The sequence below is a fragment of the Columba livia genome, chromosome 2 (genome assembly GCF_036013475.1).
Source record: "Columba livia isolate bColLiv1 breed racing homer chromosome 2, bColLiv1.pat.W.v2, whole genome shotgun sequence".
Classification (NCBI taxonomy): Eukaryota; Metazoa; Chordata; class Aves; order Columbiformes; family Columbidae; genus Columba; species Columba livia.
Genome location: NC_088603.1, coordinates 75,495,860 through 75,522,204, shown reverse-complemented (window position 1 = coordinate 75,522,204; position 26,345 = coordinate 75,495,860). Strand labels below are relative to the sequence as shown.

At 40.1% G+C, this 26,345-nt stretch overlaps 1 protein-coding gene across 1 annotated transcript in view; it reads left to right on the top strand.

Moving 5' to 3' along the window:
• Nucleotides 1-26,345, top strand: part of PHLPP1 (PH domain and leucine rich repeat protein phosphatase 1) — a 142,950-nt gene that overhangs the window by 84,093 nt on the left and 32,512 nt on the right. The window contains exons 4-8 of the mRNA XM_065052560.1: nt 11,069-11,235; nt 21,665-21,811; nt 22,363-22,593; nt 24,515-24,717; nt 26,106-26,166. Coding sequence (XP_064908632.1) covers nt 11,069-11,235; nt 21,665-21,811; nt 22,363-22,593; nt 24,515-24,717; nt 26,106-26,166 — 809 coding nt within the window. The remainder of the gene's footprint in view (nt 1-11,068; nt 11,236-21,664; nt 21,812-22,362; nt 22,594-24,514; nt 24,718-26,105; nt 26,167-26,345) is intronic.

Here is a 26,345-nt window from a genome sequence, read left to right as displayed (position 1 = left end):
GCTTAATCTTGAAAGGAGACTTGACAAAGAGTGCTTGCTCTGCAGTCTTTCTCCCCACAGAATATTGGCAATGTTGACTTTTTAGTGGTGTTCCAGAATAAGACAAATCCAAATGCATGACTCCTGCAGTAAATATATGTATGCTAGAGAAGATTTGAATTCATGTTTGGATAGACTTAGGCTCAATTTAATTAAAAATGAGCATCGCTCCTGTATAATCTACTTCATTCTAACAGTGAAATCTATCTTAGCCAAGACAGTTCTTGTGCTCTGCCCTGGTAGATTTTTGGAAGGCGTTTGTGAATAAGCATTAGGATTGGTTTTCCTTTATGTGTGTGTCCTGAGGTGAACAGAAGTTCTGTTTTCAGGATGGACTGGAATTATTGCACAAACACTGACCTAAATATCGAACTTGGTGACATACTTACTCCAAATAGGTCACTTTTAGATATGCTGATTTAGCCTCAAACAGGATATTTTTAAAAGCTGGAAATGTGGCTTGTTCGTTAATATTGATAGTTCTATACCACAGTGCATTTCTTTCCTTTTACTTTCCAAATACTGGAGTCCTAATTAAAGAAGCTCAAAAGAAAACATCAACAACAAATTTGGTCCTTTCTGATCTAATATGTCCATTCTGTTGCCAAATGTTGAAAAATAAGCTTATGCAGCTGGGAGGGGGAGTGGAGCGGGGAGAAAGGGGCGTCTTAACAGCTCTGAAGAACTTTGTCTGCATGAAGTTGGCATGATGGTTCTGGAATTAACACAACTATTTGCAGAGTGATTCTGATCTGCCACTGTTTACTATTTTAATGCCAAATGCAGAAGAATGGGTGAATAATGTGCAGTGAGCAGCAAAGAAGACATGATGAGGGCTTTCCTCATTTGTCACTTCCAAAACCTAAAAAGCTACACCCTTAACGTAGCAGAAGAGGAAGAGGTTTTATGTACATGGTGTTACTGAGTGCTGGAACTTGCTGTCATGAGGCTTCTGTTGGGGTGTTTGACACTTCTAACAGCTAAACTTGGTGAAGCTGCTACTGCGTTGACTGCTACGCAACTCACAACATGGATGGTTTGACTGAAGTGAAGAGAGTTATCAGTCCTCTGTGGCGTACAATCCTCCAAGGCGTACAATTAAAATGGGGTGTCAACGTCTGCCTCAGAAATTCAGTGCTGCAGAGCTTAAACAGGGACATATCGCAGAGATTTATCTTCTTGGAAATAGCGTGCATCACTGGGCGTGCTGAGACGGGTTTTGTGACCCTGCAGAACCTCTCCCCTTGGCTGTAGAAGAGCAGGAAACGTCTCAAGAGCTTCATGCAACAACTAGTTCCTGCTTCAGTGCTCAGTTCAACTGGGCAGGTAGAGAAAGGGAGGCGATGAGAGACAAGGGCTATAAATAATGCACGGCTGCCCTGTGTAAGCTGCCTGTGCATGGCTGTGTTGTACGTGTAGATCGGTGGAGATATACAGGCACACAGCCGTGTGTGTGTGCACACCATCCGCTGCTTCCCAGGCTGAGTTGTGCTGCTGTGACTGTAGTGATGGTGTGTTTAGTGGGGAACAACCTGCTGTGTGAGGCTTAAGTGCCAGAGTGAATTTGCACCTATACACAGAAGAGGAATATCCAAAAATATTTAAAAAAAAAAAGAGAAGAGATCCTTGATTTAAAAGTTATCAAACTAAAGTTTTCTCCCGCATGCCTTTGTATTTTCCTTCCCCTGTTTCAGTCACCTTTGTCTTCATGTCCGCAGTGGAAATGTGTGTGATGTTACAGACAGACCCTAGCCTGCTGCGAAAGGGGAGACACTAAATTATGATGTCAGTGTACGTTATGGTTAAAAAGTGCTAAAAATAGCAAGAAGAGCAAATTCAAGGGAGAAGGGCATGCTGCCATATTGGTCTTATTCCTTTCATGTCAGTGCAGAATGCTCTCTACATACCTCTGTTTGCACCATGAAACTAGCAGAAAATAGCAACAGATTTGAATTTAGTTTCTATTATACAAGTAAGTAGTGCAGGAGCCTCTACAGCAGCCTCCATCTTTCCTCAGCTTGTGTAGAGACCTACATGAAGCAGTGCAAAATTAACCTTTAAGCTTTTTTTCTCTCAAGTTACCTAGTTCTGACCAGCTCAGTCTTCTAGCTTATTTTTTTTTTTTCAGTACAAGTTTGGCAATTGTGTTTGGAGACTGTGTTGTGAGATGCGAGTCTGAACCGTATGAAGAGGATGAAGCTGATCTATGGCTCTAGTATTAATAACACTATTTTTATTTCTGCTGAGGAAAAAAGGTCTGAGTTCTGACTGCACACAAGCTTGGTGTTACAGACCATATTTATACAAATAAATTCTATAGAATTTACACATGAATTCCTGAACTTGATGGCAGTTCTGCAAATGTATTTCCAAAGTAGGAGGCCAAGATGATCAGGTTGTGCAAGTGTTTTACAAGAATGATGCTGAGGAAGTGCAGTGGGTGACAATTGAATGTTACTGATTAGAGATGTACCTGCTTTTCAGCTGTGCTTCATCTACCTTTGAGCTAGTGAAAGATAATCAGCTGTGGGGCTGCCTTTTCCTTCAGCATAGGAGATTATGTTCATTAATTGAAATAATGGGTAATAAAGCTTATCCAGTTGTGCATATAGTTTTGTCTTTATTTGAGATACTGTCACATGCTCATGTCTGATTTTCTCGTATCAGGCGTGGTCAACCAGGAGAAAAACAAAAGTACAGATTCCAACTTAGTGTGGAAAACAGACTTTGCAGAGCTTTTCAATACAATATACATCCCTCGGTCTGTAAAGAAGGTTTGAAGTCATTAGTCATGGTTAAATTAGCCCTACTTTGTTCTTGCCTTGGCTTGCCCACTAGCCAATTGACCTGTTTCAGATGTGTTTCTGTATACTGTAATGAGCTGTAACATCTTTACAGAGTTCATCATTGCAGGGATTTTTATTACTAGACCTCATTTTTCTCTGGAGGCATTAAGGACATGCTTTTCTAAGGCTTACTGGTCAGAACCAGCTTGGAATACCTTTTTCCAAAGCCTCGACCACAGAACAGTGCCAATGGCAAGTGTGGGGAAAAATCATATGCAAGGATAAAGTAGTTTACTCTAGGTTATTTGGGATGTTACTCACTATAGTGCTGCCAGTTTATACTTTAGAGTCACTGGATGCAGTATCTCCTCTCCGGGTGTCTGTTTAGCCTCATAAGCGGTGGATATCCCTTTTCTGGCAAAAAACTGTAGAGAACTTTACCTTAGTTTCCATGAGATCTGAGTCCCTGGATCACTATTTTTGCTTTTACCTTTGGCTATCAGTATTTACATTAGGTGATTCTGCAGCCAGCCGTTGTGTGCAACAAACACACTCTGTTGCAGTTAGGAGTTTCTGATGTTTTCTTATAACTTTGTAGTCTTATTGCATGTGTTTGAATGTACCATTGTGATTCCAGGCTACTGTGTTTGTGTGTGTTGGGGACAGGTTGGAGGTCAGGGACAGGGATGTGCTCATCACTGAGAGGGTGACCATGCAATAGTTGTTTGGTTTCTTATTGCCAGTAGTGCTTGGAGGCTTTAAAATGAGTTTCTATACTAGTATAATAGATAAGTTTAGGATAATGCCAACATGAGTGGTGTCTTTTGAAAATAGCCTTTAGACAGATCTAAGGCTCTGCAAAAGAGCTTGTTTGAGGATAACTACTATCCAGGTTTTTTCACTTTTGTGAAACTAAGTGGCACCATTAGTCTGTTTGCAACTGTTGATTCAGAATCTAGTGAAGAAAAAAGAACCCTGAAAGATTTTCTCATTTTTCAGTGAGGCTTTTTTTGAGCTGATCCTTACTTGCAGGAAACATGATGACTCTAAGTTTAGTACAAGGAAACCATTTTTTCCTCTAATACCATAAAATGACAATATTGAGATAATGCTTTCTCTAAAAATAGATCCCTAAAAATAAAGCCACAGCTTCCTTTTAGTGGTGATTACAGTATTCAAGCATAAACAAACCTCTGGTTTTCATGCGGAACTTGACTTCCTTTTTGGTCTCTGCATGAAATCTTCGATATTTGGGACGCTGGCTCTGCAGTCCTGTCTGGTCTGTCTTCCTGTGGGTGGCTTCTTGTCAGCTGAAGTCTGAAAGCAGGAGATTGGGCAAAGCAAACTTGAGGCCAGTTTTGTGTTTCTTTTGATGGCAACACTTGAAAGCATTCCTCCTCCTCTTTCCCCACAAAACCTGTTATTTTGCACCTTTTGTGAGAGGTTAGTTGATGTTTTGGAAATTAACTCCTGAGTGTGTCTCATTGTAGTCTCGCTCTTAATGGTCTGGGAGGGAGGCTTGCTGTTGTAGCTCAGCCAGTTAGTTTTCCATGTCAAAATAGTTCAGCTGTTTCCGAAGTGGTGTAATTGGTGATTTCAGACTTTTCTCTTAATTTCTATTCTAGCCGAACTATATCTTCAGTATTTTAATTTTTTTGTTGCTGAAATGTAGAGAGTCTGTGGTCCTTGCCTTCAGTTAATAGTACAGTAGTTACTGAAGTATTGCAGCCAAGAGTGAGAACGGAAAACTAGATGTCGCCCACACATCTGGAATAGCTTTCAAGTAATGTCCTTTGAAGCCTTTAAATCAGGTTCTGATATTATTGAAGCTGAATTTGTGCAGCTATTGCATAAATACAAGAAGGCATGACCACCGCTTCCAGCTAGAAGCTCAGTGAGGTGTCGCAGATGTTATACCTCTTAAGGTGTGTTCGGTGCAGGAGGATCCCCTGGTGTTTTCAGTAATCTCTGGGGGTAGAGGGGTGGGAGTGAGCAGGGGAATGTAACTTTTCACTCATGAAGCTCATGGGATCTAAATGTCTGTGATTAACATTTCCCATGGGACACAAGTTGTTGCAGGGACTGACATACTGCGCAGCACTTCAGTTGATGTAGGTGGTGACTGAGTCAGTCTTGAACCTGAATGGCTGTAACATGTAGAGCCTTTCCAAACAAAGTCTAGCAGGATCGTAAAAAGGAAAGGAATTATTAATAAAAACTAATATTAGGGACATTTGGTCTCCTTAGGCTTCTTCTGTAGTCAGTGAGAGGTGGAGGAAGGTCTCTAGGGAGAAGAGGGAATGAGTGTTGGAGACCAGTTTTAGGCCCCAGGCCAGCAGAGCTATATTCATGATTGTATTATAAAACACTTGGGTCAGAAGGTCTTTCTGAGTGACTATGAAATAATGGCATGAAGAGAGTTCATCTCACTGTAAAATTAATCCATATGATGCAGCTGTGTTAGGAGAACCTGGGTCAGAAACGGAGGACCTGACATAACCTCTTCTTTAAAACAAACAAAACCCCACAACTGGGACTGGGGAGACCCAGGCAAATGGACAACTATTGGAAGTCTCACTGGCAAGAGTCTGAAATCTATAGTAAATGCTGAACAAAGTCTTTTCTGGAGGGCTGCCATTGGGAAGTCTGCTTGCTGGCAGTACGGCACCATGTCTTGATAAAAAATTAGGTATAACACACATTGTAAGAAGAAAAAGGGGTATTTATCAATTTTTGTGAGACTGTCACCTATTTTGAAATATTTACAGACGAATTGTTTTCAGTCAAGCTTTTTTAAGAATGTTAATATTCCTTTCTCCACTAAATGGAGATTCAGATGTCTGAATTATAAGTAGCTTATTGCTACAGCTAATTACTGTCCCTTAACTCTAGGGTGCACCTTAAGCCTTGTCCTTGCAGGGATCTTATCAGTGTGAACATCCCAGCATGACTACCACCAAGGTAAGGGTGTTGGTGTCACTCCCTGTGTAATATTGATACCAGTGCCTGATCTCTAAAAGAGGAGTATTTTTCCTTCTGAAGGAACAAAAAATACTCATATTCTGGTAATGACTTCAGATAGTACAAAATATTTACAGATAACAGGTGGTGAATGTCTTGGTTTTGTTTTTTGTTTTTTTGGACAAATTCTTATTTTCGAGATCTTGATGCTAAACCTGGGACACGTCTATGAAATTTCTTCTGGACTGCTATCATGAAGGCTAAAGATGTGCAACTTCTGCTTCATTACCTCCACATTTCCCATTCCCCACACACATTTGCTATTTATACTACTGTTTTCAGCTCAGTTGTTACAGTTTCGCACAAGGGCCGAAAGCAGAAGTGAGCTATTTCTGCATGCTGTATAAATCTTAGTTCGGAGCAAAGGCGAGGAGAGCAGGGATAAGTTAAATAATCTTTGTGCCCCCGAGTCTCACTGACATGAGGTGTTTGTACCAGAGGCCGTGTCGCCTGCGGAGGAGAGATGGGGCGAGAAACACGTGCCCTGCAAATGCTGCCACACTGGTGTGCGCTCCTGCCCTTCCTCTTCCCGGGCACTTACGGCTCTTACCCACGGCATTGCCTGTTGGATTTGCGAATATGAGTGACATGCTTCCAAGCCTCTGCTGAGTTTTATCTTTTCTTTGCAAGGCCCTTACGTTAAGTTAGCATGCATCTAATTTACCATTCGAAAGAAAACAAAAAGGAGAGGCCAGAATAGCCATTACCTTTTCAACCTCTGGACTGCACCCGTTTTAAAAGCTGTCATTTAAAAATGAAATATGTGACCTTAAAGAAAAAGAAAACCTTTAAACTTCTTTTTTCCCCCTCTTCCAGTAAGGTTTTTGGCATGAGCTTGTTTACCAGTCTGAACATTTCCTCAGCTCTCGGCTATGGCTGAGGGCAGCGATGTGTTTCCTTGGCTGTGGAGGCGGAGGGAGACCTCTCTGCTGAGCAGGGCTTTGATGGTGGAATAGAAAGGAGGATTAGGATTTGAATCAAGTTCAGTTCTGAGGTGAGGAGAACCTGTGTGCTCTAAGCGGTTAGTTTAGATATTTCAAGTGTATGTATCACAGTTTACTTAAGCCTTATGCAGGCATTGGTGGGATGTGATGATTATCGAACTGTTTAAAAACAAATCCTAAAGGAGAAAAATTACAATGCCTTTGCATTAGCGCGTCTACAGCAGGTGTAATTTAACATTGTCAACTCAGTTCAAACAGACTTGGAATTTGGCTGCCTGTACAGTGTGGGCTGTTTAGTTATTTTAATTGTCTTCTGTTGAACTCCTAAATAGTAATTTCTTATCTGAATAGAGCTATAGGGAACGAGATGAGGGTAAACAGGAAAAAGACATAATTACATTCGTTTAAATTCACACCACAGGTCACACCAAAAAATGTCCTTGTGTAAACAAGGCTTGTGTTTGTCCATACAGCTGGGTTCAGCTGTGTCCACTGCTGACATCCATTGTCAGCAATAGATCATTTTTGTAGTATAGCCAGGGCTTTAAAACAAAGACCGTAATCAGTCTTGTTGCATAGCTTGGTGACAGAGATGGCATTATACTGATGGACAAAGCAAAGTGGTTTTTTAGCCCTGTGTAGCAAGAAGCAGCAAGAATATTGGTTGATGCAAGTATTTTTCCATATTTTTATTGCTAGATGCTAAAGATTTGCAGTGAACCCATACCATACTTTCACCAACTTTGAAATACTGCTTCCTTTGTAAAAATAATAATAGAAGTTAAAATCTAAATACTTCAGCAAAGCCTTTTTTCTTTAAGGTACTGCTGGGTTTTGTGCATCATTGTTTATTGTGGCAAAAGTGCTGATTTTGCCGTGTGTTTGGGCTGCAGTGCTACCAGCGCGTTGTGTGTCCGTCTTCTCTGGCAAAGACGTGTTGACTCTACAGCTTATGCTGTAGCTACCGTAACTGGGAGGGTGTCACACACCTTCCTCCGAGCAGGTCACCGTGCCAGCTGTTTCTCCCGTGTTAATAGTACTGGAAATGCAGCAAGGTTTTCATGTGAAAACAGGTGTTAAGGGTGAATGCAGTCCAGGATGTGATGAGAAGAAATTCCAGAGGGGTTGGTCTGGGTAATGACTTCTTCTGCCAGGTGGATCATGAACTGTGCTGCTTGTGTTTTTATATATCTACGTAAAGCATATAAACCACACTATGCAGGTTCCACGTGTATCTAGAAAGCCTTTCTTGCCCTCCACCATTGCTACCACACTGAGTCTCTTCACTACTTCTGTTGGAGCATGGGTCTGTTGAACCCACCCAGATAACTTGTTGGGATATTTATTTACACAGTGAAATGTCTTGGGGTTTTTTGTTTTGTTTTGTTTTGTTTTATTTGTTTGTTTGTTTTTTGTTTTCTTCCCACGGAAAACCTACTTTTTGCAGCTAGTGTCCCTTCCTCCAGATGCTGCTTTTCTTTGACGGTGAGAGATATTCTAGTCAGCATTTTCTTACCCTTTATCAGCTTATCTCTGGAGTGATTCCCCACAGTAAGTCAAGGAAACCCAGTGCTTTATTAGAAACTGTATCATTTTTTAGAAAAATGCTTTGCTCTTAATAAACAGTAGCAAACACATGCACAACTTCACCATATTTAAGTCAATTGAAGGTGACTGCAAGACTGAAATATCCCTTTATTGTTTGGTTTGGGAACAATATAATTTTAGAATTTCAATACTCAGCATCAAAACAACTGATGAAAGTACTGTGAAGATGTTTTTCTCCTTTGTCACTCTTCTTTGTTTTTCATCTTGTTCCTCTGTTCTCTAGGAACTTGTAACAGAACAGTATTGAGCAATGAAAAACACCTTTGAGAATAACTATTTGTTTATATAAGTATTCCTTGTAACAATTCAGAAGTTAATTCTTAGAGTACTGTTTTGCTAACAAAAAAAAAGACTTCGATAAAATTATACTCGATTCCAGAACTAACACCTTTTAAAACATGGGTTTAACTTTTGCAGTTATCTCTATGGTAGAGGCATCCTTCAGTATATGTCAATTGCATGAAAATCTTAATTAGTCTTCATATAACAAAGTGATTCCTTAAAAATAAAAAAAAATAAATTAAAAAGGCAAACAAAAAATAACCAGAATATACAACTTGAAAAAAACAAAATTACTTTTAACTAGATTTTTTTTTTTTAATTTCACAGGGCTTGGTGACTTTAAGAAAGGATTTACATCCTTTTTTGAGACAAGAATAGAATCTCGATTTGTTTGGAATTGTTCACACTCATAGTTACCCGTTCTGTTACTTCAGATATTTTTAGAGGAACATGCCTTGCTATGCACTGCTGGGTTGCTTATTACTGTTCATATCACATTCCAAACAAGTAGTGGGAGCAACAGTGTATGTGAGCATCACACCTGAAATTACACATTCTCCTTTTTAATTTAATGGCTGTCAGCACTTTTTCATCTCTTGTGTTTTTGGTGTGATGAGAACTGTACCGTGCCGGACAGGTTCTGCCACCATAAGCAGACTGAATGAATACCTGGCTTTCAGAAATGTCTGCTCAGAATAGCCTATGAATAATTTTTGTCTAATACTACAAGGGAAGGAAAAATAGTAGCTACAGTAACAAAAGGACTGAACTAATTGAGTAACAAAAACTCGAGCGTTTTAATGGATGTGGGAGGACTGGATTATTAACGACTGCCTTAGAGAGAAACACGGCACCGTCTGTTCCTCTCAAAGCTTATGGCCGTGTGTTTATAATAGAGACCACGTATCCTGGGGCCTGTGTAGCTCACATTGGAGAGGAAAAAAAGGAAGAAAAAACTCCTTGGCCTTCCTTTCAATGGCAAGTTACTTATGGCAGCACAACCTGATGTCTCTAGGTTCAGGGTACTTTATGGCAAGGGCTCTATGGGTACCCAGAAGGTTGGGTGGTGTCTCCGTCAGAGGTCAGAAGCTCTTATAGACTGTCATTGGGCATTGATTGAGAGTTGTTGGTTTTTTTTCCTCTTTTTGTCACTTAATGAGGTGTTTGTACTTCCAGAATCCTCGCACCTGAGGCCAGTAAAAGTGCCAGTGACAAAACGAAATGATTGCTTCTCTTGCCGTGAGCAGCTGACAGAACGTATAACCGTTTGAGTGCTGTTTCTGCAGTCCCGAAAGTCTAAAATGGTGGTGAAGCCATTTGCTTCTCCTCCTTTGGTCTAAACCACACTTCCTCCAAAAACACCTCTCATCCTTGTAGCATTTGACCCCCCCTCCTTGCCTACCATCCTCACTGTCTTATACTGCTGTGTGGTGATGCTTTGTCATGTAGCTAGCTCCACGACTCTACTGTATGGAAGGATTTTTTTAATAGAATTGGGCAGAAAATGTAGGAATTCTACATTGCACTTTTGGTTTTGTGTTTGTTGTGGGGGTTTTTGATTGGTTGGGGTGTTTGGTTTTGTTTGTTTGTTTGTTAGATTAGTAAATAAAGCAGCAGGATGTACTTCACCTAGAGATCTGGTAAGGGACAGAGTCGCCGTTACTTGAATTTGTTGCCCATGGGTCTCTGGGGAATGATGCTAGCCATATATAGTGCTAGGTGGTGGGATTTCTTCAGCCTCTGTGGACTGTGTTTGTCTGACCTTCCCCTTTCTAGAAAACAGTGTTAAATCCCCAAATCTCAGTTTTGTTTTTGTCACATTTTTAACACTCTTTGACAGTTTTCTAATTCATTGAGAAAAGATCAGTGCTTTGCTACTGCCACTGAGATATTTTTTTTTCTTCAGTAAGATGTAAATGGGATAAGTCTTCAGCCATTTAATAGCTGCTTTTGACCCTTGAAACAGAGACCGGGCAATGACTGTTATCCCCTCACCTCCTCACTTGGGTATGCTGACCGGTCATAGAAGACTTACGCGCTGTTTTTGCTGCTGATACTTGTTGACTAAAGGACTCGAGTTTATGTCTAATCTCTTACCTTTTTCTCTGGTCGTAGAGTATCTTGTAACTTAATTGATGAAAATGAATCCATTTCACTCATTAGTTTGTGCTTTTCTCCATGCTGGCCATCCATGAACCTGGTTTTAGCATTAAGGCAAAGCAAGAGATTGTGGCATAACTTGCAGTAATGATGTAAACCATGTTAGATCAGCTACATATGCCAACAGTGACGTCTGCTGTGCTTAAGAACAATTTATCTTGTGCTAGTAGGGGTGAAGGAAATGTTTTATTACAGTATTAACATACTGTTGTCCCTCTTTACTTGCAGGTGGCATCACAACGCATAAGCTCAGTGGATCTCTCATGCTGCAGCCTGGAGCAGCTGCCTGCCAACCTGTTTTATAGCCAAGACCTCACTCATCTCAATTTGAAGCAGAACTTCCTGAGGCTAAACCCTAGCCCATCTGCAAACAGAGCACTTAGTGAATTACAAAGGTAAAGTGACATGCTTCTACGGGTCTTCGTCTACCCCTGCAGCCGGGTGACTGCTGGTCTGCAGGAACTTTCCTAAACTAATGCTGGTTTTAAAAATTACTACATCCTCCCATGGAGGAATGGCCAGACTGTAATGCTTCGGAAATGGGTTAACTCTGTGTGTTAGGAACAGACTAGCTTTTATAAGAAACTGAGTGTTTTTCTTGTAAATACAAGGCTACTTTCAGTCCAAAATGCAGTTCTCAGACTGTGTTGTTTTCCACCTACCTACTGAGGCCAGACTGTAATTCTTCAATCTTTGACTCAATGTGAGTAAATATGAGTTGCTGAGCTGCCCATTGAAGGGATGCATTCTAGGTAGGGACAGTACTGTGTGTGACTTCATCTAGAAGTTTTTTGCTACCCCTCAAACAAAGAAAACCCTGATTTAATAAATTCAGCCTGATTCCTGTTCTTTTTCTACTCTGCTCGACCCTAATTCTTCTTTCCTAGTGACTGTGACCTTCCAGTTGTTCTTTCCACTGCAGCTCATCCAAGAATATAACAAATGGGTAGACAGCAGCACGATCAGTGATCTGAATAATTTAATGTGTGTGTACCAGAACTGTGGAATCAGCATGCTTTCTGTATCCAGAATAATGAATGTTTCCATACTAAATATAAAACTGTGATTTTCATTTCAGTGGTACCTGAATTGCAGCATACCTCAGGATTATATTTGCAGATGGTCTTGTTCAAACAAAATGTTTTAAACCACATTTCTAAATGCCTTACTCTTTGAAAAACAACTGAAAAATACAAGATGGATTATGCAGGCTGTTGTATTTTTATATAATTCCAATTTTGTTCTTAAACCACCAAAAAATTTGGCATAATGAAAGATGAATGAATGCAGCAGGTCTGCTTCACAAACAGAGCAGGCAGTGATTCCAAGAGCTTATGAACACAGTCTGGAGAGGAATATTGGATTAAATGTTCTGTGAATGTCAGTATGGGTCTCCAGATAGCAAGTGGAATTTTAGCATAAGTTAGGTGATGAACATGGACACATAACGAATGTCTTTGTTTTAATGAATTTTAAACATTTTTCCTTTTAAATATCAGAAAGTGTGCAAGAGATACTGATCGTATTTTTTGTCCCTCTACCTATAGCTAATTCTGCCGGGGATTAGAAAGCATTTATAAATAATATGATGGGCAATGTTCATTGTCTGTTTAATGTTCTCCTGGTGCTGCAATTGTAGGAACAGATGAAGAGCATTGCTGAAAATTAATAAACTGTGAAGATTTTCCTCGCTAATGCGGGCCTGAATGTGCAAGAGTAAAAGGGTTCAGGTGACCAAATAAAACTCTCCTGTTTACTGAGATTCTGCATCAGGAAAATCTAGAGAAGTGGCATATACCTGAGGTGGTGCAAAACTGATTGTCTTGTTCTTCTGAGAGCTGGTTCTATTCTGGCAGTGAATGATAGTCTTCTCTGCCTCCATTGCTTTGATCTTGCCAAGAAGGCATGGGAAGGTCTGTGAACTTTTGGAGGAAAAAAAAAAGAGCGAATAGGAAGGTTACATGGCACTGTTTCGATGGATCACAGCCAGTGCCTCATGAGGTCCTGCCCCTCGGCGCTGGCCTTCCCTCTGCCACTGCTGGTGTCCTCCAGCTTGATCTCCATCCAGCGCAGGTGGCATCAGCACCCAGGCTGGGAGCAGCTGGGAGCTACTGCCGCTGCTCCCATGGCCGTGCCAGTGGGAAGGGCTGCGTGAGGTGGTGAGTACGGAAAGGGCTGCGTGAGGTGGTGAGTACGGAAAGGGCTGCGTGAGGTGGTGGGTACAGACAGGTCCGTGTGAGGTGGTAGGTGCTGTGGATGGTCAGGAAGAGCAGTGCTTGTCTTTGGCCTCCCAGCAGCAGCAGAAGCACGAGCCTGGCCCTGGAGCGCTCTCCCCAGCCATGCTCCTTCATGTGCTAAGAAACACGGTGCTGGCTTCTCCTCCTTAGGGTGGGAAAACTTGAGTTGTGGTGCCAAAAAGCCTTCAGCCAACCCGGCTGCTACTGTTGGTCTGCTTTTCTGTAATGAATAAATACACATATATCTAGAAAGAAGGGAACACTGTATCTTTTTGAAACTATTAGTGAATCTCAGTATGAAACCGTGTGCAAAGTAAGGGAAGTTCAGTTATTCCTGGGAACAGAAGTTGTTATTTTTATTTTTCTTTTTAATCCAATTTAGTAAAGCTATTTTCAGATTGTTTGGGGGTTGCATGAGGTAAAAATTGACGGGATAAACCAAAAGTCTATTTTTGTTTGCTCATATTCTTTCAAACCACTGCAAAGCAAGTACAAAATCTCTGCTGTTCTGACTTGGTACTGTTGGCGTTTATATCAAATTCTCCATTGCTAAACTGCAGCCACACACAGGGCACAGCACCAGTGAATCAAGCCCAGAAGCATTTAAGGCTCCAAAATAACCATGTGCTTGGATGTTGTGAACAAAATGCACTGGCATTCATATACGTACCCTTCCTGGTACAATTTTAGATTAAAATCTGGTTAGCAAGGCAGTCTAGAAAAATTTATCTTGCTATAAGCAGCTCTTGGTGCTAGCGGTTCATCTTAATAAATCACTTCAGGTGGTAATTGACTAAATGCTCATTAATACTGGATTTCAAAAGTATGTCAAAGACAGAAGAAAATACCACTTTTCAGCTGCCTACTGAGTAGACTTAAAAGAACTTGGTCATAGTAATGAGAGGCTGACATATGCATTGACTTGGCAGGTAGAGTCAGGAATGGATTGGGAAAAAAAAACCAAGAACTTCTAGTTTTGCTTGTGAAATTAACTTATTCTAGTTGCAAAAACAATTTATTGCATTTCTGAATAAAATATGTAGTCCTGCTCAGTACATGACATAAATAAAAAATCAAAGACTAAATTACTGGTCTAGGTTTACAGAGATGTAGATGCACTTTTTTCCCTAGTAGCTACACTTTCAATTGCTTTGCTGTCCACTCAAACTTTGTTCTGTTGCTGTAGATGTTCTGCAGTTGTGAACTTCTGTAGCTGAACTGTGAATGTTGAAATATATATATATACAGCTACTGGTATGTTTTTTCCTGCTTACCAGTGAAGACATATTTCATATTATGTATAAAAGTAGGCAGTCCAAAAATTTGTATGTGTTGAAAAAGAACACAGCAAATGGTTGTACTTGTTCTCCCTCACAGTAGCTTTTCTAAAATTTTAGAAAAGGGTGTTTTTCTTTTTGGGGAGAGAGGACGTTCCTCAGTTGAAAGATGGTCCAGCTGTTGCAGTATTAGAAGCAGCTGACATGTCTTGTGATAAGATCCCCATGGAGTCAGAATTTGCCTTAAAGACCTTGGTGTTTTAACTCCTGTATACTGCAAATGGAGCAATTGAAAATGTTTTGTTGTCTTAAGTTGTCACCAATTTTATTGCTTATTCTCTTTATGTTTGTTGGTGGATTTCTTTTTAACTAGAAAGCTGAGATTTGTATGTACCCTGTGTTCCCAAACCTCATTTCCCCATTATCTGCAATACAACTTCATAGCTTTTATTCTGAAATGCAAATAAGAGTTCAGGCTTACTAGTTCTGCAGAGTGCTATCACTCTAGATTTGAGCAAATGGATGAACCATAGTCTTTATTTACTGTTGCTCTGCTCCACTGGGCTAAGTAACACTTTATATTTATACGTAATTGTTTCAGTCAGCGATATTGGAAAAAACTGTTGGCATCAATAATACTGTTCGCTTGTTAATATTGAAGAGTAAGTTTTCAGTATGTGGGTTTTTAATATAAGCCTGTTGCTGATTTAAAAAAAAAAAAAAAAAGAAAGAAAAAAAGGAAAATAAAAATGAGAAAGAACAAACGAAGACAGGGGGATGTAACAAGCCACAAAGTTTGTTTTAATGATAAACAAAATGATGCTTGCCAGTTTTATCTGAAGAACAAGTTGTTATTCTGATTGTGATTGTTAATTATTAACAGTGATTATATGGATTTTTATCTGAAGATCAGCTGGTAGCATTTCTCTCCCACAGCCTCTGTAGACATAGAGTGTCTTCTCAGGCATCTCAGCTGAAACTGTTCTGGGCTGGTGGCAGCAACTTGAAGTTGCATCTGTAAGGGTATGAGCAGGCCAGAGGACTCTGAGATATTGATGCAGGTGTTTCTGAAATTCTTGCTACTTACAGCTGTAGTATAGGTGCTTTTATCTGAAAACCCAGAATTTGGGAGATCCTCATGGTGTACCCTCCTTCCAAACCCATTGTGCAGCAAGTAGGTAACTAGAAATGCAGTTGTTGCTCAGGGATCACTTAGGTTCCCAGACGGTGGGGGAGGAACAGTGTTGTTGACCAAAATGGTGTGAACACAGCAGACAAGCTTGCTGGAAGTGAGGCTGAAGTGGAGTTTGATCTTGGCTTGTCCCTAGAGATGGACAAGCAGGGAAGAGGCTCCAGCCTCTTACCTTACTTGGTTCGTTGGTCTCAAAGTACATTGAAGTGCTCCTTGAAAACATTGCTTTTAGTGTATGAAACAGGTTAGCGAAGAAAGTCAGATGGATCAATGACATGGCAAATATACACCTTCCCCCTGGCCAGGCCCCACAGGGCACTGCCAGTAGAAGCACTGGAAAAGATTTGAGCTTGCTTTCTTTTTGTTTGCTTTCATTTTGTGGTTTTGTTTGTTTTGTTTGGGGGGATGAGGGTGGGTTTGGTTTTTTAGGATGCTCTTCTGGAAAGGAATTTGCTTCTAGCTGCACACATTTATTTAAGTTTTTTAAATTAATCCAGTGAATGTGAGGTGCTGTCACAGGGAATGGAGTGTCGTTGCATACTCCACCATGTGGGAAGATGCTGGGAGCTTTCTCTCATACTCTTGTGGTCTCTGAGCCAGGGAGCCTTGATTTTGTAATTGTTTCTCGTTCACTTGAAGCCAAAGACAAAATGTAGCCTTGTAGGCCGTAAGGCATGAAGGAGGAGTTGGCATGATACAACCAGAGGTCTACTAGTAAAAAACTTTGTCCAGTGTTTGCTATATTCTGGTGTTACATTTATTTTCTCAGCTCTGTAGCCTCGGAATAATTTTTTTTGTATTTATACTAAAGAAGACACTTGGAATATATTGTTTATGTAACTTCACTGCTTTTGTTTTATTCAGCTTGTAAAGACATTGAAGGAAGAGTTTGTTTTTGTTAGTGCATCTTTCCAAACGTTCATGACTGGTTGTGTTCTATGCACCTCCTGCCTACCTTTCTGAACTCAAGAAAGTATCCTCATATCAATACTTGGCAAAAAACAGTGACAATTAATTAAAGAAAAATGAATTTTAAACTCAAGTCTCTACAAGTGACTGTGTGGGGAAGATTGCAAAATTGCTTCAATGCCTGAAACACATTGGCTTTTTTTGGATTGTTTAAATTGGACTAGTGAACTCCTTAATAGTAGTAGGAGAAAAACAGATGCCACTAAGAAATATGCTATAAAACATGATTTTTAAAAATTGTACAGGCCAAAGTAGAAATTGCAGTTATTAATTGGATTCAGTTTAGTGGAACTATTAGCCTAAGTACAGCAGTATCTCTTCCAAATAATGCTTCAAAAAATGATGAACATATTTATGGAATCCTGTTATTGAGCACCAGCCTACTCTGATTTACTTGTCTGTTACTTTCTGATGTGGCTTCCAAAGTAAGGGTTTTCTTTTCATGTATTGAAATGTGTTTCAGTTTGGAAGGCCACCCCTGGATAATGATTGAATTTCAAATATAAATCTCCAATAAAGAGAAGGAGAATATATTTTCTTTTTTTTTTATAGGAGTTTTTTTCTTCCTCTGAGAATAGTCTTTCCTCACCCAGTGAAGCAGTGTGTGTTAGGTATGTGCAAAAACTGAGAGCTGCAAAGTTACAGTAGTGTAGGTTCAGATTATTTCTACTAACAAAATATACTTTTTTCTTGTCTTTATGGTCTTCTTACCAACTATTTAATAGAATAAAAGCTTTATTGTTGTCTTAAATTTGGAGGTAGTCTGAATTTTACTTAACGTGTGATTATTTGTATATTTTGAAATATGACATTTAAGGTTATTCTTTTTTGTGCAGGCAGTCTGGTTTTGTTTTATTTTATAATAAAATCTACCAATTAATTTTGGAGTATAGATTCAAGTCTATAAGACTCAAGCCAATAAGGCTATGGATGGGTGAATTTGACGCAACTACAAAAAGACAGTAAATTGGGCCATTTATTTCCAAGGAGGTAATCAGCGCATCAGGTTCATATGGAAATTCACTTCATGTTTAAGCCAGTGGCTGAAGGAGCAGCCGTTTGTGAAGGTGGGAAGTTGTAGTTCAGTTCCAACACTTGGCCACAGTGCTGCTGGGCAGGTGCCATCGATCTACTCTGAAATGGTGCTGGAGCTGAGGGACGCTTGTGCTGGTGGTTGAAACAATGATCAGCTGCAACCACAGCATAGTCATGAGAGCCCAAATACTGGAGATACTATTGGGAAAGTGATTGTTTTGCTTCAGCCGAGTCCCTTATGAAGCCATGAATCCTCTTTTTGGTTGTAATAAAATATTGCTTTTCAATTGCTTTTGCTAAGAATAGGGCAGGATGGTGTATGGCCAGTTCGAATATACTTTGCACCCCATCCCTCCAAACCTAGTGGAACACAAATGCTGTACTGTGTAATGGAAATTCCTCTGCTGTGCACATCGGGTGGATGTGAATTGGAAATGAGCATGTCAGTTCATTGCTCTGCTGTGATACAAGCTTCTCTTGTTAGCTCCTCTCCTCATGTTGCCTACGTCAGACTAAAACCACCTCTGGCAGCTTCAGGATTAAGTATGTGGCCATTTTTTGACCCAACTGTGACAATTAGTGTTCAGTCATATTGTGTGTTTAAACTCAAGGGTCAACATGTCAAGATTTTGCTCTAACTTAAAGTAGGGCTATTTTTGATCAGAGAAGTGGGTGTTCATATATTGGTCACTAGAATAGAAAGCTTAGCAAGATAACTGAATGTAGCTTGTTAAGAGATGCTGTTCTTCAGATTCGCTTTTTTAACAGATGACAAAGTCTAGAACCAGGGAAGGAGAGAGAAGAAGAAGGAAAGCATATGCATGGACTTGACATGAGGTTATTATTACATGGTCATGCCTCAAACAAGTGGTGCTGTACTTCCCTTCTTTCCAGTGCTGCTGTGGAGGCAGCGTTGATGTGTGCCCCTGCTTCTGGTGGGAGTAAAGATCTGTGTGTGAGAAAACAGCAAAAATGTTGCTCTGTAAAATCTATTTAAAGCTTGACACTGTGCAAACTCAGCAGCAACAAAAAAACTTGTGCTACTGACTGCAAATCTATGTAGATATAAGAAGCACTATAAACAATTCAGCATTTTAAATGTGCAGCGTGGCAGTGCTCCATAATGGAAGTGCACCAAGCCATTTGCAATGTGGATAGTGGGAAGTGAGGGGCCAAAGATGAGAGGCAGACTTAGATCTTAACTTTGAGCAAATGCCTGCTAGTTTGGCTTAGTAATATTCTATACTTGACGGTGCTCTGGGAGAAGAAATGTGACTTCAGCATTTTGAAAATGAACGTGTTTACAAAGAAGGAAGAAAACATGTCCTTTGTGCCAGTTGTCTTAAATTAACCTCTTTAACTAAGCTTATGGTGTCTGTTAGCTTTTCTTTTAATGTGATATAACAACGAACTCTCCTTTATGGATTATTTAACATATGCTTACATGTACCTTTTCACTTCTGTATGACTATATCCAATACTGGATGTCCTGCTCATCCTCCTTTACATACTATACAGACCTGTTAACTAGCTCAGCTCATGTCCTTAGTAATTAGATTACTCATGGAAGACCCTTTATAAACACACATTAAAACACACCTTAGGGTAGTAGAGATGTAATACAGATACATTTCAGGGAGGCTGATTTTATTTTCCACACTCTGTTCCCCCACCCTCCCCACACACTCTTTGACATAGGACAATTGTACACAAAAATGTGTGCAGAAAACCTTGGAGCCAGACACTGCATTGGAGTTAACATATTATTTATCTTCCTTCACTTCCCTGCCTGCGCCCATCCTCCTTCCTCTGTGTATTAGCTTCATCTTCTGTAATTTTATCTCAAGTTGTATTTGGGATATTCTAGTAGATGGTAGTTTTCAGTTGTTGAGTGAGCAGAAGTCCTGAGACTGTTCTTCTGAGACTCCAGAGCAGCCATAGGTAAAGGCTGTAGCCTCAGTGTTGGTTATTAAATTAGTTAATTCTTTTTTCCTGTTTGACTTGAAAATTGAAATGGTTGCGTTTTGATGTTTCCCCAGCAGCTTAGCTATTTTGACTTTGTCTTACTGTCTTCACTACTATTTTGCACTTACCTGAATACTGAAGAAAGTGTGATTTCTAGAGGCCCCAGAATCTCTGCTACTTATAGCACTCTTATTTGTATTTGCGGTTTACTTTGAGGAAGATGTGGGACAGCTGTTCCACCACAGAATCACCTCAAATTTCAAGGCATTATATCTGTGGCCTAAATCTACAGTTACCTTCAAGATAAATTCAGGATTATTGGTTGGAATTCTAGGTTCAAGATTTTTAAGCCCTTTATTTCAAAACTGAGGAGTAAGAAAGTCTAGTGTTTAAAATGTGCCATTTTTTTTTCTGGCTAGCAGCCCTCATTAACATGAGCTGATTTACCCTAGACTCCTTTTTATTTTACAGTTCTCTCTCTAGAGATACATTAGTCCTTGTTTCTGCACAGTAGCATTTTTTTCCCTGCAGCAGTAATTTGATTGCCGGATTTCATTTAGTCTCTATCTAACTCTGTTCCAAACTTCTTCTGCCTCCAGCATGGCACGGGGTGTTCAAAAATCTGTGAAAACTCCGAGCATGATTTTATTTTTTTTTATTTTTCCCCTTCCCTCCCATCTTTGCACCAAAATTGCCAACAGGGAGCATAGCATTCCCTTACTTGCTGCAAGCCTTTGTAAATGTGAAGCATATTTGTGAACTTGAAGAGTATTTACAGCTATCTTTTGGGGTGAAAACCTCACGTCACTTAAAACTCCCATTGAAATACGATAACAAAGGCACTACCCACGTTGTGCTGTTGAGTTGTAGTCAGTGGCATGAGCTTGAATTAGGTGATACTAAAGGTGCGTGCCAGTGAATTGCAGTAGTTGGTAAGGATTTTTAAGACTCTTTTGGTGTTAAAACTCTTCAACCTTTTAACACTTGCTGCGTTTTCTGTCCATGTTTTCGGTCAGGGGAGGACCAAGTGCGTTGGGGTGAGGATGTGCTGGGCCAATGCGGAGGCTGTGGTTGCACTAGCACACGCTGTCAGAGGTCACTTTCTTGTGGAACAGCAGTGTTCATAGGTGCAGTTTTACTTCCATCGCTGTGTTATATAAAAGCCTTCTCACACAAAGGTACTGAGCCTAAACAAAGGGAAAATGAAGTCCACATAAAACGTCCTGGCATACAGCATGCTAGAAAAGAAACTTCCTCCCGTGTATTGGAATCTGGCACAGATCTTTTCATTCATCCTTTTGCTTGCCTCTAGGCATACCTCCCAGTGGTTGTTAGGCAACCATAATAATGTTGCTGAACATGCGGGCTGGCTAATTGGATTGTCCCCTTCTTGGGTTTTTTGTTCAAACAGTCTTGGTCATCTTTAATAAGGCAAGCACATGCAAGTTGCTTTGGCTGATGCGATATAAACCATGGGGCTTTCTTAAGAGTTCCGTGACATGTCAAGGACAAAATTTTGAAATCTGTGTGATAATTGACATCATTTTTAATCAAGAGCATAAATTTGCCTTTTTCACTACAGAAGTCTTGTTAAATTCTGATTTAATTCAGCACATTTCCCAGTTCTGTTCAAACCAGTGTGTTCTAAAGAGAATTTTTGGCTGAATGGCAGTATCTACTCATGTGAATGAAGCTGAGCTGCACCACAAAAATTTGTTGTTCAAATAGGCTGAGAATTTCCTGCGCCTTGTAACCAGTGTCACAAGGGTAGTCTTACTATCCAGATATGTGTTCAGAAAAACAGCAGTGCTTTAGTTCAGGATGAGATGCCACAGAAGAAATTACATATATCATAAGGATGGCAAGGGTTTTGTTCTTTGTTGTACTTGTAGGAAAATAGATTTAGCATGTTGTTCAAGAGGGCCTGTTTCATGCCAGATTAATGTGAGTGAACTCTTGCAGGTGGTGTTGAATTTGTGTCTAGTAGTTTCCGTGCTTGTTCTGAGTGCACAAACTAAAAATGCATGCAATTTTCATTTAAATAACCAGACTTGCCTTGTATTAATTATTGCAAGGCAACTTGATGTCATTTATGCTCCACTTCATTCTCTCTTTTTTTTTTTTTTTTTTTCTTCTTATGTCATTATAGATTCACCAAGTTGAAGAGCCTTAACCTTTCCAATAATAATTTAGGAGATTTTCCACTGGCGATCTGCAGTATCCCAACCCTGACTGAACTCAACGTGTCCTGCAATGCCCTCAGAAGTGTTCCAGCAGATGTAGGCGAGATGCACAAGCAAGTACTTTCTTAAAACTTAACATACACAAGCTGATAATACAGGCAACAAGCAGTTTCATGACCCTGTTCATAATCTTGCTGTGAGAAACAGTTTAAACCTACTGGGCTTGTCAGAGCAGACTGGCTTGTAGATCTGTATGGAAGTAGTTAAGAGCTGTGGGTGGAGGGAAAACACTTTTGTGTCTCAAAGCTTTTCCTGTCCCCAGTATTTGACACAAGGGTCACCTTCATGGTGAAGATAATCTTTAAGCCCCCTTACTTTGTATACTTCAGCCATCAAACAAGTTGCAGTTCTGGAGAGGTATGAAGATGATATAACTGTTTAGCACAGCCTGCACTTTATAGTTGCCAAAGCTTTTAATTATTTGGTTGATATCTTCTGTAGCAGATGTGAGAGCATTATTCCCTAACATTTCTCTTTCTTCTGCCCTTTTGTATATTTTATTTCACTGTAACTGCAGCAGATTTGTGTGTTTATAGGAAGGAAATGTGATTTAACAGGTCATTCACTTTCTTCACTTTCCCTTCCCCTCCCCCACCTTGAATAGCTTGCAGACATTTTTGCTGGATGGCAACTTTCTCCAGTCCCTTCCTGATGAACTGGAGAATATGCATCAGCTCAGCTACGTGAGTCTGTCCTTCAACGAGTTCACCAACATTCCAGGGGTGCTGGAGAAGCTGACTGCCATGGATAAGCTCTGTATGTCAGGAAACTGCATGGAGACCCTCAACCTACAGGTGTTAAAAAGGATGCCTCATATTAAACATGTGGATCTAAGGTAGGTATTTGAAAAAGTGGGTCTAAGTTATCACTGTTGAAATAGTTTTCTCTTTGGCTGCCAGAATAGTCCCTGGGTATGAATTTAATGTGTTGGTCCATTGAAGCACGCTTCTGGCAACGTCATGTAGTTTACAGCACTTGCCATGACTTAGCAATCGTCCTTGAGGTAGACGTAACATGTAGAGGAATCACTAGATAGGAAAATGAGGTTGAGGGAAAATTAATATTTACACTGAAAGATAGTTCTAGTTGGTGTGGTGTTAATATAGTACAAGTTATAGTCCCTGAATCAAAAAGCTTCTATCTGAAATGTTACAGATGTTTGCGATGAAGAAAAAAACAGTGAAGGGGAGAGTACAAAAAAATCTATTTTAATATTTTTTAATATGTTAAAAAGCCTGGTCTACCATGAGTTGCGCTATTTTATTGATTCCCTCAGCAGAGTCTAAACAGATCCTTATTACAAATGTCTCTGGTATGAGGTGATTCTTTATTTTTGGGGTCTTTGGGGAAGCCAGCTTCTGCAATCACCTGGGCAAGGCTCAGTTCGGAGCCTGGGCCATGAGGTCCAAATTACAATGAATTTTAGAACTATTTAGTTAAATTAAGCTCTTCAAGCTAAAACTTAGCACACCATACTGCTGTGTAGCTGTCACAATTTGTCATCAAGGAACTGCTACCATAGTTAAGAAAACAGTTAAAATATAGACGGATGAAATTCCGAAGTGTATATGGTGGAAATAAAATACATGTGTGTTTATGTATGTTAAAAGCAAATAAACTGGTCTTAGTGTAGGGATGCTGTGATTGAGCTGGCCATGAGCTTCAGCATTGCAGTTCCAGCCCCCGCCCATATGCTGCATCCTTTCTGCACCAAGCAGTGAACGTTGGTTCTTTGTAGTGCTACCTGCAATAGTAAATGTTGCATGTGTCTGTAAAACGCTATTTGCTGCTCAGTGAAGTGCTTTCCTTTGGTGGAATCAGAAGGAAGCATTGCTTTTAAACTGAAAAAGTAGGCTGTGTTGGAGGGGACATATTACTCATGTTCTTTTAACTGGAAAATGTAGCTACTCTGAAAAAAAAACGTTTTACAGGGGGCAACTCTTTGAAAGCAAGAATAGCAACAAAACTGCAGATTTATGCCCTTATCCTCACTAGAGGGGCTTAATGGGTGATTTTAGTGTTCTGGTGAGAGCTGAGAATTGGAAACTGAACTCAATGGAGTGCTCTGCCATCTCGAATGTTGCTGGGTTGTAGATAATCATATTTCAGTTGTATCTTCTGGGGAAGATGTTGAGTATTGGCAGCGTCAATGCACTGCAGTGAAGATATGATAAAACTTTTTCTCTTGATCTGACAGACCCACTTGTCTTGGGTTTTTGCCTTGTTTTTTCACAACACCAATTTTCAGGCCTCTGAATTTGCTTGGTGTAGAACATGGCAAAGCGAGAGGCAAATATGGGAATTCATAAATCTCAGTTTGGGCTTTCAATAAGGCAAGAGACTCGTATCTGCCAGGCTTCTCCAGCAGATGGTCATGATAGGCCAGCAGGAACTGTAGAAGGTCTGTTCTTTTCCAAACTGTTGAGCACAAATAACAGCCAGGTCATCTTTTATTTGTATAGACACAGTAACAGTAATACTTACGTTCTTGCAGAGCTTTCTATCAGTAGTTTTCCAGGTAGTTTAGAAAGGAGCTTGGTATCATAATTCCTTTGTCGGGATTGATAAAACAGCAGAGTTGATCCATCCTGCTTCTAAAATACCATAGCAAAGGCGAAAATGTTTAAAATCAACCTTGATCAGAACCTGGAGGCATGCTACTTTAATCCAGCACAACCGATTGTAGAGTGAGCATTGGTTTGCCAGCAGGAGCCTGGCACATAACTACACTTAATCTCTTTTTTTTTGTCTGCAAGATTGAATTCAATTAGGAGATTGGAGACTGATGAAATAGATTTTCTGCACCATGTGACCCAACTGGATCTGAGAGACAACAAACTTAGGGAGCTGGATGCCACAGTTTTTAACAACGTCGAAGTGTTACACTGTGAACGGAACCAACTGGTAACCCTCAAAATCAGTGGATATTTTCTCAAAGCGCTGTATGCTTCCTCAAATGGTAAGTGTGTTTTCAGGGCAGCTGTGCTGTCGTCATCTGACTTCTGATTTTCAGACCTGGTTCTCTGTGGGATGCTTATGGAGTGCAGTGCATGTAATCAAGAGGCTTTTGACGTGACCCTTGAATAAAAGGTTTTCACATGTGCCATGTCATACTACTGGCAATTCTGAGCTTTGGAAGTGACTTTCAAATAACACTGGGCTACTGATTTGGAGGTTTCAGAATTTTGAAAATCTTAAAATTTGGGCTGAAATTGCTTTCTGTGTTAGCAGGGAGGGCTCTTGAAGTTTTTAGTCCTTTGTGTTGTATTAAAGTGTTGTTTTACCAAGGCAAATAGGGAATTTATTTCTTTTCTCCAGAGTTGAGAAAGTTTGAACAGGTAGCCATTTGTGAGAGAAACTGAAACAATACATGCTTTTGCTACTACCTCTAGCTGTTTACTCTGGCCAGAAAGCTACAAAATCTATAATGAGTAGCTTCATTTGTATTCAATAATAAAAGTAATGCAGCGTGTTCATGTTGAATAACTCCTGCCTTCCATGAGTAGCATTTGTTTGATCTGTCTCTGGAAGCTGTTGTTTCTTAAAACACAGTTTTCACCACCATTTTTATTGTGTAGAGTAGTATGGTATGACATAAACAAAATGCAGACTCAAAGAGCTATGAATTTGCTGAACAGTCTGCACTGCCTTTAAAAGGCTGTCATCTTAATGATAGCCAAGCCTGTGCTTTCATTAACTATTCATGCCAGGATCTTTGTAGCTGAGAAAAGTTAACATTCTGAGCATGTGCTGTGCAATGTGAGCTGAGAACCCAAGTCAACCCCTATCTTGCAATCAGCTGCCTAGTTGGTCTTGCTGCTCCTCCTGGCTGTCCTCTCTTTGCACCTTCAGCCACCTCCTTTTAGTTTCATCTTCCAAAGGAACCGTGATGCTTGTTACATTCTCAGTTTAGTGGATTTTTCTGTGGGCTCAAATAGATGTCTGCTGGTTTCGTTTCAACCTTAGTGCTAAGCAGTAACTACCTAAAAATCTTAGGATATGAAATATTATGGAAACACTAAAAATACAACATCACTAGCAGCAGTTGAGATGCTATCGAAGGCCTGGTCTGTAAGACTGCCTGCAGCCAGGAACCCCGTAGGGATGTGAAGGCTCATGTAATGTGTTGAAAAATGCTCATGGTCTTGACATGACCTGGAGGACCCTGAGGTATTCCGTAACTTGCTGTTCCAGGGTGAAGAGTCTCCCTTCCATGCCTGTTCTATTAGTGACCAGTTCTATTAGTGACCAGTTCTGAAATCTCTGAGTGTTAGTTGTTTAACTCTCATGGATTGACCATTTAGGTGCAAATCTTTATCATCACTTGGTTTTTATTTTTGCCTCTAGAACTTGTTCACCTTGATGTGTATCCAGTTCCTAATTGCCTGGCTTATATGGATATTTCTAGGTAAGAGTATTTTTTTTTTTCTTGGGCTTGTGGCATATACATCGGTGAGGTTTATGGAGAAATGACATTCCCTGGTGTTTTACTGACAGAGATTAGGGGCAGGAACTGGACCTTGAGATGTGAGAAGACTGATTCTCAGAGTTAGAGGGTGGGCTTTTTTCTGCTTCCCTGTTTCCTTT